This window comes from Lineus longissimus, chromosome 18 (assembly GCF_910592395.1).
Source record: "Lineus longissimus chromosome 18, tnLinLong1.2, whole genome shotgun sequence".
NCBI lineage: Eukaryota > Metazoa > Nemertea > Pilidiophora > Heteronemertea > Lineidae > Lineus > Lineus longissimus.
Window position 1 is genome coordinate 232,266 of NC_088325.1, and position 16,110 is coordinate 248,375.

At 44.0% G+C, this 16,110-nt stretch overlaps 2 protein-coding genes across 2 annotated transcripts; both read left to right on the plus strand.

The window, feature by feature from the left end:
- Window positions 1-1,156: 1,156 nt before the first annotated feature.
- Window positions 1,157-2,579, plus strand: LOC135502550 (uncharacterized). The gene is made up of 3 exons (XM_064795500.1): window positions 1,157-1,276; window positions 1,790-2,033; window positions 2,454-2,579. Exons 1-3 carry the CDS (start codon window positions 1,230-1,232, stop codon window positions 2,577-2,579), a joined length of 417 nt encoding a protein of 138 aa, XP_064651570.1. The 5' UTR covers window positions 1,157-1,229.
- A 4,158-nt stretch (window positions 2,580-6,737) lies between these two features.
- LOC135502291 (lachesin-like) lies at window positions 6,738-15,393 on the plus strand. The gene is made up of 7 exons (XM_064794999.1): window positions 6,738-7,480; window positions 9,961-10,061; window positions 11,034-11,307; window positions 11,759-11,919; window positions 12,928-13,129; window positions 13,460-13,687; window positions 14,106-15,393. The coding sequence occupies exons 1-7, from the start codon at window positions 7,411-7,413 to the stop codon at window positions 14,225-14,227; spliced, it is 1,158 nt and encodes a 385-aa protein (XP_064651069.1). The 5' UTR covers window positions 6,738-7,410; the 3' UTR covers window positions 14,228-15,393.
- The last annotated feature ends 717 nt before the right edge of the window (window positions 15,394-16,110 follow it).

Here is a 16,110-nt window from a genome sequence, read left to right on the forward strand (position 1 = left end):
TCTCCCGATTGGAGCTGCAGGATCTGAAGCGTTGACCACTGACCACTGTCCTTCCTAAAAAAATGATGCTAAGTAAATCGTTGGCTACCAGTGATAAATTTGGATATACTTGCAACTGCACCGACCAGCGCTTTATTTTTGAAGGCCCAATGTGGCATTGGGAGCTGTTTGCTCGGAAAAAGCGCCAACTGTCTACGTTACTGTCGGACTGGTTTTTTGGGATGCTATGTGCACTATTTTTGTAGCGTGTGCATAAACTGGTGTACATCACATATGAAACTGTGTGTAACCATCTATATGCCTCGCACGGAAAGAGTGTCCTGCTGTGACTATAACACCGACCCCCTTTGGTGACAGCGACAACGACCCTAGCGACTTCTATGGGCGACCACAGTACCCACTCATACACTGAAATCATCCGTGTCCGATCCGCTTTGTGCGGCTTAGAGTGAAACGTCACACATGGAAGTGGAAAGTTGCGAAATGGTATGGTAACGATGTTATGCTCATTTAAGGCAATTACACGCTTCATGCAATGTCAAAGATGCCTACGTAGTTATTACTTCAATAGCTATATGTACATGCGTACACAGACTATCTGTACACCTTAAAATAGGCCCTCTAACGAAGCATGTCTTCAAGCCAATCGATGATTTGACTGCGTCGAGGAACAGCCAGTGTCTTTTTCCAATTATTCTGAGAGGACGAACTGCAAGATAGCTTCACCAATTGCTATTAAACTGATGGAAGTCGTCGATGACAAGGCTTTAAACCAATGGTAGGTGGAAATGTGGAATGGATTGGGTGTTCCCGTTTTGATGCCGAGTCCCTTATACCAAACAAGATAACACTTTCGATTAACTTTCTAACCTTCAATTACGTCCCTATATATAGTATTTGGTGTAGTACCCGTGGGAATCTTACCCGACAAGTGTTCGTTCTGCACGGTGTCCTAGTGGTTTAGGGAAGAAAAGGACGTTCAATGTACTAGTTAGTCAGTTTATAAGGCATATACATGGAGATATGGACACAAAGCCTCGTCCATCTCAAATCACGACCTCTTATGTTCGCTGTTTTCTTGCAGATAGCAAACAGGAGGTGTCATGTCAGAAGGAGGTAAACCACAGACGGCCACGCGACTGGTTGTCGTCTGGGGCTGCGGGTTCCACTGTGTATGCGCCGTATTTCTCTTCACGATCTGTTTCTTCTTCATATTCGGCGGTGCTGTGATGACCGGTTTTGGCATCGCACGTGTCGGTGATTCTCTAAATATCAGGTAAGATTTGCTCTAGAAAATTAGCATTCTAATCATCAGCATTGCGGAGAGCCACCTATGGGAGTAAGTATATAGACAACTGTCTGGGTCGCATCCTGAGCATTCGCTGACAACGGAACATCACAAACGAGGAGGCTGCCAGAGGGACCAACATGCAACACTGTCACCCAAGTGAAACGAATGATGGAACTTGCTGGACATGTCATGAGGATGGAGAAATTTAGACTTCCATCAAAGTTCTGCATTGGACGCCGCCAGGAGTGTCTGGTTTCCTCCTGCTCTAATACAAATCGCCCAATATTGTTGATAGAAATGATGAGGCAGATGTCCTAGTTGACGCTCAGGTCTCTGCTCGGCTCATTATTTTCTTCACTGCTACCAGCCTTTCCGGCCAGGCCCGTCCACCCGGCGCAGCCGTCCAGATCAGCACATCGATTCTTGTTGTCAGTCATCATCCTATCCTGATTAGACATCAATGACACCTACTTAGAATTTCCTTCTCTTTCCTAACAGTGTACTTGGGATCGTCGGTATTGGACTACTTCTGGTAGGATTAATCATAATGACCATTGGTGCCATCTTGGTTTGTGAAGATAGAAAGAACCAGCGCCGAGAAGCGGAAAGGAAGAGGAAATCTAAAAGGGCAGGAAGGAAGATCTACCTCCCTCGACTGGTGAGGGCAGACCGCACGGGGGATGCAGCTAGCAGTCAGGAATCTTCCAATTGGCCCGAGGGGAGACCGGCACGAACACAGGACGTGAGTATAGTATTCCCCTGGTGTATGCCTTCAGCTCATGAACCAAGTCTATTAGTACGCCTCCTTCGCTCTTTAACTTCAAAGCGATATTGAAGTCAGCCAGTGCTCGATTCAAATCGACGCACTCTTTACCCTTGAATAGTAGTGTCGTTAACAAAGATCGTGCCTATCAACCCGAACTCGAAAATGGGGGACATCAGACAGCTGGTGTTGCTGTCGTTATACAGTTAAACTTATTCTGTCATCGCCCGACGGTCTCAGTCTCATCCTTCTATGGAATGTAGTCCAACATCACAATACATTTTCTTCTGTATCTTCGTCAATGTAAAGAGGCGGTGAGCAGCGCGTACTTCTTGGGATGAAATTGACCTACTTTTGTTTTGGTATTCGTAGTGGCTTTGCAACCTTGTGTCATTTCAGGAACTAGTCACAGCCAGGCCAACCACCAGGAAACATACAGATGTCTCAGAGGACCTGCCGGATGGATACACGGGTAACCCAGAGCCGGTAGCTTACTACAATGAGGTAGATGCAGAATCAGGCTGAGGGTAGATGATAGAGGACTACTCGTTCAAAGGAATGGCGTGTGATTTAGATTTGATTCAACAGAATGGCGGAATTATTGGCTTGGATCTGCGGAGAAGGCTTAAATCTCGAGATTGTGCAGACTTGAACAAAGTGCAAAGGAGGCCAATACCGGCAGAGAGAATATGCTCGGATATCATGTCCGGTTTGGAGAATGGTATAGACATTCTACAGCCCTTGACTTACATATTGTATCCAGGGTGGCCTCCTATTTTATGTATCTCGTGTTTGTGGTCATCAGTGATGGCTGTGAGAGTGTCGCCCTCTTTACGGTACCAGAATAACTCTGGCTCAGGGTCACCTGGAATATTAGAGGCCCGGATTAGAGCAACATGTATACGTACTGGGGGTAGGGGTAGGGGGTGTCAATACACATGCAGTGTAATGACTATTTACGTTACTTAGCTCAATCATGGAAAAAAACCGGTCTCTCGACTGTTTGAGAGGAACGACAGCCGAGACACGTGCTGAGGCGACAATACCAGCTGGAGCACTGCTCGAATCTTAAAAAGGTGGCCAGTAGTTGTCAGATTTGGGTTGTCATAAGCTGAGCGCTCTAGAGCTTCACGGCTAAAGACATTACCAGATATTATACAGGCCATCTCAACTTGGAAGTTCCTGTCTGGGGCTTGTCCGTAGGCTGGCCTGAAGGGTCTGGCCACCGGTTGGGTTCGGACCTGTAAAGTGATGTCAGTAGAGGCAGGAGGCCTCACGCTATTGTCAGCCTTGCATCGGTAGATGCCGTTGTATGTTGTGTCAACATTCTTGATGTTCAGTTCGTTGCCCTAGAAGGCGATTGAAACAAATAAAGATATAAAAATATGGCCATTATACACTGACCTTGGTCTATTTCAAAACCCTTGATAACAACTGTCACTAGTTATAAAGGTCTCCACAGGGAGACACTGAGAGTCGGACACGGACCAAACTGGTGTGCCAGTAGAGCGTGAAGTTTCTTCACGTTCCACAGGAGATTAGCGAAGGGGCAGGGGCGTTCTGATTACTTACGAAGACCGTGAGTTGACCAGAAGACATAGCTTTTCCGTGAGCCGTCGACCATAGGTCCACCGTGGGTGGAGGTAAACCTTGCAACATCACTCGATCAGCAATGGCTAGGCCTAAGTTAGCGAAGGGGACTTGTGAGTTCCTGTTACTTACAAAGAATGTCAGTTGACCAGACGGCATGGCCTTTCCATTAGCCCTCGACCATGAGATGAAAGGTTTAGGTTCACCGTGTGCGGCGCAGGTAAGCTTTGCTTCCCCGCCCTCGATTGCTTGGTTGAAGGTGACGGTGTTGGCGTAGTCAATCCAGGGCGCCACTGAAGGAAATGTTGGAAACCAAAAACTCAGACGCATGAAGACCAAAAATAACTTTGTTCACACTATGGTAGATGTCAGCAGTGTTCGCCTCGTACCGACGAGACAGAACTCTTGGACCACAGTGAAACCGGCGTTGGAAGAAAATGTTTGGCTGGTTTCGCAATCTTTACGAAGAGCTGCGAACGACGAAGTGTGTAAAGGTACTTATCGATGACGGTTTGAAGAGTTCCCTGAAATGATTCCTCGCGCTACGAGTGTCGCGTAGATGAACTCGCACAGGTTTTGACACCACAGACCATCGTACTTCGTACTTCGTCGGTTGTTAGGGAAGCTAAATCTGCGTACCATAGACCTCAACCTTAGATTACGAGCGTACACTTTTGCTCCTGTTACCACGGAGTAGCACATCTACCATCCCGGGCAGGGCCTTAATTGTCAGCTTGGGAAGTCCCCCCTGAGCATAACCGATGGTGCCTCAAGCCAAGATTGCACGGGTTTGCACTCAAGAAGCAACATCTGACACGGTTTCAATAGATCAGTGGGCAATATGAGAAAGGACCATACACAACTCATGTCTCTACGTACACTGTACGGTGAGTATTCCGTTCTGTTTTGGGTATGTGTCGACCTCGATGCCGGGCATCATGAGCATGCACTGGTAGGTGCCGGCGTCGCTAAACTGAAGACGCCTGATGCCAAGGGAGTAGACAGACTCTCTGATACTAACCTAAAGGACAGAGAACAAGTTGCGGTGACGAGGTTCACACCATGGCTATAGGCATCAGTTGTCGAGATGGCAAGGTGATAAATCAGGCGATAACTAATAACTTTTCGTAAGCAATCCTTCGTTGTGTTTTTAAAATAATACTTATCCACCTAGAACTTGAGCAATGGTTTCATAATCTGGATGAAATGCGGCCACCTCAAGTCACAGGGGCAATGGTCATGATATGCATGGCATCACGGCATTACGGCATTCTTTCCCGTTTCTATCCCTAGTCAAATATAACGGTGACGCAATAGGTGATATGCAAATCATATTTCGTTTATGACGCTAATAATCAACTCATGAAATATGGTCAACCAAATTAGCATATAGAAAGTTAACATTGTTGTTTACATTCGGTCATTCCGACGAAAGTCAACTGACCAAGGGGGTCACGCATTCTAAGTTGCAAGTCTGTAGCCTTCGTTTTGGAAGAGTTTCCTTTGAAGACTCTGGAACCAAGAATTGGCTACAAAAACACGTCTTCAGTTCATGAGTTCCAGCTAGCTAGTCAAGTGCGACTGGTCTCACTTGACCAGCACAAACAACAAGTTCAATGACCAGACGGGTCACAGAGACTTTCTCGTGTACAGAAGAAAAAAATACCTCGATCGGGTTCGAACTCGGCACCCTCGCCACCTGATCCTTACCGTCTTATCCACTATGCCATGAAGCCGTTGTTGGGAATGAACATAATTTCAGGTATAAGATTGACGGAATGGCGGCTATTGTGCCATCTGTACCATTTTCAGTTTCAAAGTGGCCTTTAAAAATTGCCCTTTTACAATATTGGCAAAGTGAATTCATAAGATACATAATCAGGAGATGAACATGACACCCTGTGATGATTATAGGAGCATGCAGCTATTTTTCTAGTTTTAAAGATGCAAAACAATTTCCCGCTTTGCTAGTATTAAAACCATGCGTATATTGAGGAACTGTCTGATGAGGTGGCATTCGATTTCGAACGATAGCCGATGGAAGTCGCAATGGCCACTTAGAGTAAAATTATATGAACTCATATCTGTGCTTCACATCCAGAGCTCTGTTTGTGAATACGGTAGCGCCACTGCGGCCTGTCGGTACTCTAACATATCTGAGGGCGTTTGAAACATCGCGGACGGGCGTTAGTGTTTTCTAACTAGGCCTTTAGGGTTTTATGTGTGCATGTCAGCTTTAAGTTAACGCCATCATTAGTGGGAAAGCAACTGTTTTGAACAACCATGCCGAGGTAGGTACCCAACTCAAAATGGTACTGCCAAGTTGCGCAAGTTTACATGCCATGAATATAGGTCAGTCCATGCATTTTATCTTAAAAAGCCCCCAATTTCAAACGTAATCAAAACGATAAAAATTTTAATCTGATGTCGTAACGATATAACATTGCATATTCTCTTATTTGTTATCGCCAGTTAAAGCGAACATATTCTAAGGCAGACAAAGGAATGTTACCATTTCTATGAACGAAATGTTATGTTACGAGTTCCGGTTCTATGGAATGTTTGACACAAGCCATAATCGTAGTAGATTATTTGGTACGACGCATGTTGAAAATGTTAAGTGAGTGAGGCTAATCATGGGGTAAAATGATGTTGAGCAGTGCTCCCACTTCCCGAGGTCCTCGATCGAACCTGCTCATTCCTGAAGGAGAACCTAATCCCGCGTTTGGCTTTTACTGGGCCGTTAAAAACGCCAAATTTTTGTAATCATTTCGCGACAGGTTCCCTTTAATCGCACGACCATGTTGCAACCCTGCATAATGTCCTCAACAATTCAAATAAAGTCGCTGTGGGAACAGTTGGAAAAAGGCATAGTCAGGACTGGACATGATGTGATGCCAGGTTCACATGTTAGAGAAAGCTTATTCACAAACGGATGTGCAGCGCATTTATTAATTGCATTTGTCATGACATTCAAATTGAAATGATACATAATAAATTAAGCTGACGAAGACTCGCTTGGATAAAGAAATGATGCATAAATCACCGATTATTCAAATTTGACCCCGAAAGGGATTCCACATTTGAGAACCGACGGTCCATTTACGCGCAGGCCATAGCCGCACAGTGCTCACGGTCACGCACTCCGGGTGCACCACGCAAAGAAGTCGTCACACTTGAACTCGCAGAAGACGTTTTGATTTTGGATGGTTTCGTTACAATTGGATTAAAGATCAGTCAGTGATAAACTTTCAAATTAAGTGCACCGGAATATCCTGTTTTCCACATTCAACTTTTATGGCAAAGTGTCAATGAATTACTCGTTCCATATATGATGAAGAATGAGTTTTTCAATCGGTTAAACTCACTATCGATACAGGTATGACAGGGTTGGACTAAACAATTTGACCCCGCAAAGTGTTCAAGAGAGAAAAAAAATTTTTCAAAAGGAATTCCACGAGGAGCGAAAAAAATTCTGGCGAGATCAAAAAAGACCTATTAATTCTTTCTTAGGAAAAAAGGATCATGCACACTCTGTTGGGTGAAATTGTGTCTTGAATGTCTGTGTCCATCATCATCTGCTTAGAAAAAACCTTTTAAGTTGTTAAAGTGGTTTGAAAACGCTCGCCTTAGCAGGACATACATCGCATTTGGTGTTTTTCCTTTAAGCAATTAATGCGATTTACGCTGAAAACTGATACAAAAAGTGACGATTATATCTGTGATTAGTAAAGGCCTACTCTCTTCGAACCGAATTGAAATCGATATGATTAATAGGATTAAGTATGCATGTTACATTCTCTTTGGAGCGATGATTTTTGGAAATCTCCAGCAAGGTATGTAAAAAGTTCCAAAATTAGTAACTCGATTCATCAGTTAACCGAGCTGAGAGCATCTGGACCATCTTGACCACCAAGGATGTGTTTATATGAAGTACATGTGTAAGACCATGAGATTCAGGATGATCTAAGAGCGGTTCTTGAGCTCAATTTAAGCTAGACGTATAATACACTTGTTCGCTCGACACCATGCAGAATACTGATTGACAAGGGGCTGGTGACACCAAGTTGTCCGATGGTCTGAACGTCATGTTCTGAATTGGCCATTTGTACACCGAGGCCCACTTTCTCAATCACCAGTACCAGCTTAAAGCTGAACTGCATGCACAAAACCAGAGCACCCCATGCGGCAATAGTAAGAAATTCAAACGACGGAAAGGTCCTTCTGAATACGGCCTGAAACATGATAGACCTCCAATGCTTCGATGCACTTGATTTCACAAACCAGCAAGCCACAGGACGATGCGGACATTCGCAGAGAATTCTGGAAGGAAAAAAATTAAATGGTTCTCTCATCGGACTCGAACTCGAGACCTCGGGTTTTATTTGCCAACACTCTTATCCTCAAGGCCACTAGGCTGCCTGAAATACCTGTCGTTTTATTTTCCTTTATAGAATGTGCAAACATTGTGTGTAATCTTTGTTCAACATCTTTGAGCGGCTTCCAGTGGGCAACTGCAGGAAGAAAGGCATTTTTTCTTTGCTGTGCGTGATTATGTATATAGGCGGAGTCTACGTTTTCTCTTAGCAATGTTCACCTTTGTCTTGGTATCTTCCTCATTACATGTGCTAGAGAAAATTTCTGGTTCATCTCTCAAAAATAAAGCATAATCGCCATTCATATAAGATATATTTGCTGGCAGCAGATCACAAGAAAGCTTCCCTAGCTCAGACGGTTAGAGCATTCGTTTTCTGAGCCCGAGTTCCCGGGTTCGAATCCCTGCAGAAGTTTTTGTTTTTTTTCTCTTCCATAATTCTCCGAGACTGTCCGCATCGTCCTGTGGCTTGCTGGTTTGTGAAATCAAGCGCATCGAAGCATTGGAGTCTATCATGTTTCAGGCCGTATTCAGAAGGGCCTTTCGGTCGTTTGAATTTCTTACTATTGCCGCATGGGACGCTCTGGTTTTGTGCATGCAGTTCAGCTTTAACTAAGAACTATCCCCTTTTAGTAAATTTAAATTACACTAAAGTGTTTTTCATATCGTTCAAAGGTTAGTTGAACTCAGGAATGTGACCAGATCACATTTTACACATGATAACCTGTTGCACAACACAAGATTAACCTTAGGGTAGGCCTAACCAATGGTAAAGAGTATTACTCATTCACGGTGTCAACTAAAGCCTGTCAACTATGACACCGGCTGCCCAGGGCTGCGTATAACATTACTGGTTGTGATCACACTATCACATAATGGTGACAAGAGGTCAGCCAAGTACCTTTCGCCAGATCTATCTGAAAAACACTTCACCAGCGTCAGGACATCGTCAATCATGCTGTCTCCGAACCGTGACTCATTCTTTAAACTACATATTTCAATTCTGGTTGTTTTTCCTTAACTTGCATTCTTGTTAAAGTGCGTACCATTTCTGAATATTCTTGGACTATTTTTTGTTTTGTAAGCAGGGTAACAAATGCTTCGTGCCTACGCCATGACAGTTTTGCTCTTTATGTTTTTGTATGTTTGACTTAATAAAGAATACTAAGCGAAGACATTGGTTGAATTGTACGCAATCACCCTAAAAGTACCAAAAAATCAAACTTTTCACCGAAGCGAACATAACCTCAATGGATCTCGTTATAAATCTTGCACATTTAAACCAAAGCGAATAAAATTTATGGGATTGCAAAAAATTTATCACCTTTTTCAGTGTTTGCTTGTTCATAGATCATTTTAACGCGGTTAAGGCCGGGACAGCTGACATAGAAAGCTGACCTCTGTGCTAACATTTATACAATATTAGCACAATGTATCAGAATTCCTTTTTGGTGTTTATGTCTTATGTTTTATGTTTATGTCTTAGTGTTCCCTTGATAAATCATTGGAAACGTCCAGGTTTTATAATTTTAAAGAGCTGTTTAAAATTAACAGACGCGTAGCATATTTGCTAGTAGGTTAAGTGTCTGAGTTCTAGTATACACTCTTAGTCCTCGGATGAATGGTTGAGAAATCGTCCAAAAATCACCGATTTTTGGCCATTTTGACAAATGCACCATCTTTCCATTGTCATTAAAAAGCTCCAGGACAAAAGACACTCGATATTGAATATTAGTGAGTTCTTTAAAGCAATCCTTTTTGGCGGTACTATGTTAAGCGGCATTAAAATCTAGAAACAACCTAGTATTTGTATCTGAAAATCTCCGAGCCACGGCCAACCCCCTCTTGGAGCGAATCGGTGCAGCCTCAGACTGTGGATTGTAGGTCATCTCTGAACAATTCAATAACGTTATAAGAGAATCGTTCCCACCTTATTTTCAGGTGATGCCTCCAAGATCGCTAGCAAGATCGACACTGAGTCAAAACCAGCGGGTTCTACCGGCATGCTGAACTGTACCTTGCTGAGCAGGTCTCGGGCTCAGGTAGGCAACCATGATGTTTGGTACCTGGTCATTCCCGCCATTTTGAAACATCGAATGGATGTGTGCTTCGTTCGTATTCGGACACATTTCAAGTTGGATCAGGCTGAAACTTAGCGTATGGGTACTGATTCACAAGATGGTTAACTGGAGAACGGAAAGTAGGTCAAAATCGCAAACAAACGTAAATGGGCATAAAGCCCAAAGCTACCATCATGCCAAGTTTCAGCCATAATGAAACGTGCTCCGCTAACGGACGACTGACGCCACGCCTCAGTATCGTTTAATCTCCCCACATGCGAGCTAAAATGCTCACAATTCAATGGGGTCAAGGCTCTTGGTGTAATGAGGTCAAGGCTCTTGGTGTACTGTGTATTATATGTCACCCCATAAGAGGAGAGAAAGAATTGGTCTAGACCGAGTCTTTCAATGATTACTGAAATACTTTGTTAGACTGCTCATTATCAAGGAATCATGGAACTCAGCATTTCACACCACAACTGCCAGCTAGGTCAGAGAGATCATAACCCCTTCTTATGGTCTTTTTCAAAACCTAGACCATTATGACTAAGGAATTAACACTTATATGACGATATTAGCCCACATATTTCCCAATGAGATACTGCCAAAAACCGAAGTTCCACGTTCGACCCCTTGGATCATTCCTTGGTTCGACCCCTTGAATCATTTCCAGGTCAGAACCCTTGGACGTATACACCTTTCGAGAAATGGGTCGCTGAGTGTCCGAAATAGTGATGTCATAAGGAGAAACTAGGCCTTGTGGTGGAGGGACAATGGAGATAGTCATGGTTGACCAACACCTTAAATGCCTTTAATGACGGACAAGGGGAAAAAGTCAGTTCCAATGCAAGCCACCAATTTTGGGAAGCATGTATACTGCAATGTCCCGTGTCGAATGCTCCACGCAACACTTTCGGATGATTTACTGAAGTTGGACATCTCATCTTTTTTCAGCTCGTTTGGCAAAAACTCGAAAAGGTCAACGGCGTTGAGTCACCCGTCATGTACTCTATCGATGAGAAGATAGTAAAACGAAACCGGCAGTTAGACAACGGGAAGATGAAATATGAGATCTTACTGAGCAGGGCTGAGCAAAAGGGTTGGACTTTTACCCTGGTGATCAGGGCTCTGACGAGTGACGACGCCGGCGAGTATCGGTGCTTACTGTTGATCGATGGGGTCGACCACAACAGATTTCCTTTCCAAGATGGACTCCTTGTCGTGCAATGTAAATGGAATTTCATTTTGCCTATTTAAAGGGAGAACAAAGGCATTGACAGACCATGTCGTAGCCCGCCAAGTTAGCCTTTGAGAAAGCCAGATGTCACCAATTGCAGCGAACGCAATCTCGGCAAACCTAACGCAGGGCCTGTAACGAAACGACTACATGCTCTTGTACAGTGCGAAGCTTTGTGAACGAGCAAGATTGTATTGAGTATAGTGATAAGTGCTGTGTGCATTGTATAGCGCCATTCATTGTAATGCTCAATGATAAAGTTATGTTTCCAATGATTGTATTAGTTCACGGATCTGTTACGAGGAACCGTAGGCCAAGAACATATGCATATCTGTTTCTTTTGGCGCAACAGCAAAAAAATCTATCGAAGTGCATTGAAAAGCTAATTAAGGTCGTCATGAGATTTCTTCATTAGCTAATTCTCATACCCTTCTTTTCGTAGCCCCACCACTACTCGACAAATCCGTCTCAACAATGCAGATTGACGCAATCGAAGGACGTGACGCCATACTCCACTGTAAGGCCACCGGGAATCCGGTTCCATCAATTTCCTGGTCACGACCGAACGGAGTGGCGCTGCCTGGCGGTGGACTGACATTACATGTAAGTATTGATGAAGTACATTGCCATTGGTGGGAATCAGATGACCACAGGAGAACAATCAGAAGACATATCGGCCTAAACTGAGCCGTGGGTCTAACTGATAAAAGAAAAAGCAATTGATTCCTTCCAACGAACCCTACAAAGAAAACTGCTGGGACGCTGATGACCACAGATGATATGGTAAGGCGAACTCGAACTAAAAGACAGCTGACAAACGAAAAGAACTTGATGCCTTCCAACACTCCCAGCTAAGAAAGCTGCTTGGAATCAGATGACTACAGGAGATATTGAATAGATAGACAGCAAGAAGACATAGCTCTCTAGAAACATGGCTTCAACCTACTAAAAGGAGAAGACTGAGCTGGTTAGGCCGCTTAATTCTCAGACCTCAGGTGAATCTACAAGACCTGCAAATAAACCACCTACGTGGAAAGACCAAGGTTCACGTAGGTTAAGCTCGTCCAATAAGCTTCGAATTTCGAACAGACCTACAATAGCCAATCACAGTTGATCAATCTGGCGGCGAGAGGTATAATCTTCGGACCGCTTGATAGAGGGCGCAATGTCCAACTTTGACGAACGCATAACACTTGAACGACGACGAAGCCTCCACTCGATCGGAGTCAGACAAATATGGGAGTCTAGTCACTGTAGCTAGGTCAAAAAGAAACCCATCGCCTCTGATTCTTACTTTCTAAATTAACATGTTGGTTCTCTAAAATCCCACAAGGGGTGAAGAGCATCGTCGGTGGCCGCCATTTCGTATCACAGAGGCTACGCCCACCGTATTAAAGAGCAATGGAAAGGATCAGATTGAACTGAGAGATAAGAATTTGAGGGAACGTATTTCAAATGTCACTCTTGGACAATACAGAGGTTTCGGATATTCGTTTTCCGGACATCTATTAGATGAGAGCATAACTGCATCTAGGCGCAGCTGCCCTCCCCTTCAAGCAAGATCAACCACAGCCGGCCATCGTTCCTGTACAATATTCTTTTAAATTTCAGGGTGACACGCTGAGACTCGACAACATCACGGAAAAACAGACGGGACTCTACCGATGCAAGGCAGATAATAATGTACGACCGCCCAGCTGGTTAGATATCCCGGTCCGTGTTTTCCACCGACCCCAAATTAACCCCTTCAGGAAAGCTGTTGGACAGGCACCTGATAAAAATTACCAGGTGGAGTTGTCCTGTATCGTAAAAGGTTGGTAGACATAAGGTTATATGAGAGCATTCTCGCTGCGGCAGGGTCGTGATAGTCTGCGGTTAGTTGGTAAGCGTCACAACCAGGAGAAGGGGAATGCACAGCCGCCTCATCATGTGCACTGGGGTTGCTACGACAATTCCTCGCCTGTGATCAGCTGCTACTTGATATAGAACAAGATATCTCATTCTGTTTCAGCGAAGCCTAAACCCGGCATGTCAGGGTGGAAAGATGACACCCAGGTCATCCTATGACAACAAAGATGAAGTTCCTACAACTGGCATCATAACCAGTGTCGGCAATTACATGCTATATCTCCTCTTGTTCCAGCCGACCCCAAGCCCGAGCTGTCTTGGTGGCAAGAAGGCACCAAGCGCATCTTAGATGACAACAAACACGAGGTTCAGAAGTTTGACTTCCCCACCGGGATCATGACCACTAAAGGCAACTACATGACCAGCATGAGGATCAACAATGTGCAGTCTGGCGACTATGGCAACTACACATGCATGGCAGAAAACATCTATGGAAAAAAGGCGACCACCATTACACTATTTTGTAAGTCAATGCCCCTCTTACAGGATGAGCGCCCCTGGTGATCGAGTTCTGGCTGTCTTCTGGGGTCAGCCTTACAAACATCAAGTGAGTCGCGAGGTCAAAATCTACAGGCTGACTCCATACCTCGATGAAGTTTGGTCATCCCTTATCCAGAATGAGACGGTGAAAGTTATGATGGCTAATGAAATAATTTTATATGTCCCGCAAAAGTAATTCAAATCTCCATTCTTTTAGAAATCTCGACCTCATGCACATTCTATGTTTGTGGTCTGCGAAAAACGAAAGTGATGGGTTTCCCAACTCCGTGGCACACTACGTTTGAGATCAACGGAAGAGAAGACATTGATATCAACTATTCTTCTCTGCATTTATCTTTCCAGATCACAACATTTTATGATTTGAACTGTTTTTCTTCCAGACACACCAACATGCCAGGGTGCCAACTGCCTCTTCGAATTAAGAAGCAACAGTGGAGTCCAGATTCAAGGATCTTACCTCTTGATTATCGCATGGGCGGCAATGGTTTACCTAAAGTTTTAATGAGTCGTGCTGAACCTATCATAACATTTATATGAGGATGAAGCATAGTAGTACATTCACATTTTGCGAGAGCGCCAGTTATCATGTCACTGCAGCAGTACTCTCTGAAGATATTGGAGCAAATAATGTGGATGGTGAAAATGGCACACTATTACAAGCCAGAGCTTGTAGTGAACTTCTCTTCAGCTCACTGATCAGTAGGGTTCAGGTCGTATCAACCTCTGGGTTGTGGGTTTTTATCCCGTTCGGACTTATGTGTTCTCCAATCTCACATTTGGGGTACATCCGGGAACAGTAATTTAGAGGATGTTTGTGATACCAAGTGATATATATCTTCCGGACACCCATCCCCACTGTCTGGACATCGAGTTGTGAGGGCACAACATCCTGGATGGTGTCGAGTTGTGAGAGACACACCTTACCTACAGTGGATTAATTTGTTGGCCAGTTATAGTGTAATTTATGACACTTACAGTTTCTCGGACTTAAGTAGGCGTGGAAGGACGTTCAAAAATTAAGAGACAAAGTAATTAACATAAGTAGTATTGATAACAGGATAAAAAACCAAGTTGTTGATATAGTAGTCGTATGGTACAAACATGATTGTAATGTTGGCTCATCAGTTAAAATACATGTAGTTGATAATGTCATGGCTAGCTTAGCCACGCACTACCTGGTGTACACTACCATTGTACGGACCTAGAATTATGGTACTCGCATGATAGTATTGGAGAATTCTTAGTTAAAATACTAGTTGTTGACTTGAAATAATTTCATGGCGATGTTAAGCAAACCACATCACGAACCACATGACGAATTCGTCACAATTGCTCCGAACGAACTCGACGATGAGTCGCAGCTCTCTACATAAGACAATAGAGAAGGACTCCCTCGGGATCTTTTACCACACTTTGCTCCTCCCAAAAGCATGTGATATGAGAACCCAAGGGAACACTTCATATGTTTATCAAAAGGTGGCTCTCCAGAAGATTCTGAGGAGACCTCGTCATCAGTATATGACCCTAATTCCCCAGGAAAAAGGATGTGCGCATAGTTACTTTGAATCATAAAGAACATCTAGTAGATCATGGTGAAATACACCAACCCTTATGTACATTAATCACAGGAAATCCTTGATAATTGTAGCCTGAAACGGTAATAAAAAATGTTGGATGTACCTGCTCCCAACCCACATAGTCAGTGAGTTGGGTTTACTCCTGATCAGACTCAGTCCTTAAGTGATATAGAGGCGAGTCACAGGTTCACTCCTGATAAGACTCAGTCCTTAAGTGATATAGAGGCGAGTCACAGGTTCATTCCTGATAAGACTCAGTCCTTAAGTGATATAGAGGCGAGTCACAGGTTCATTCCTGATAAGACTCGGCAATCCTCACGTGATATAGAGGTGAGTCACAGGTTCATTCCTGATAAGACTCATTCCTCACGTGATATGAGGTGAGTCACAGGTTCATTCCTGATAAGACTCATTCCTCACGTGATATAGAGGCGAGTCACAGGTTCATTCCTGATAAGACTCGTTCCTCACGTGACATAGAGGCGAGTCACAGGTTCATTCCTGATAAGACTCGTTCCTCACGTGACATAGAGGCTATGACCAAGGTTGAAAGTAATCCTGGTCCGCCTCTTCCCTCGTGTGGTTGCTGCTGGTTCCAGCACCTGTGGTCTTTTCCTTGGGAAGGTGGAGTCCTTGCCTACCTGAAATTAAAGGAGAGGTAGCTGGAGCTAATGCCGGGCCAATACGAATCTAAGTTTCTCAATAGAGGCTGCTACAGATACACATTGCAAAAGCAAACATAGACCTTACCATTTCTGACACATCGCAAAACTGCCCCCTATACAAGAACGGTGTTACTACTTTATTG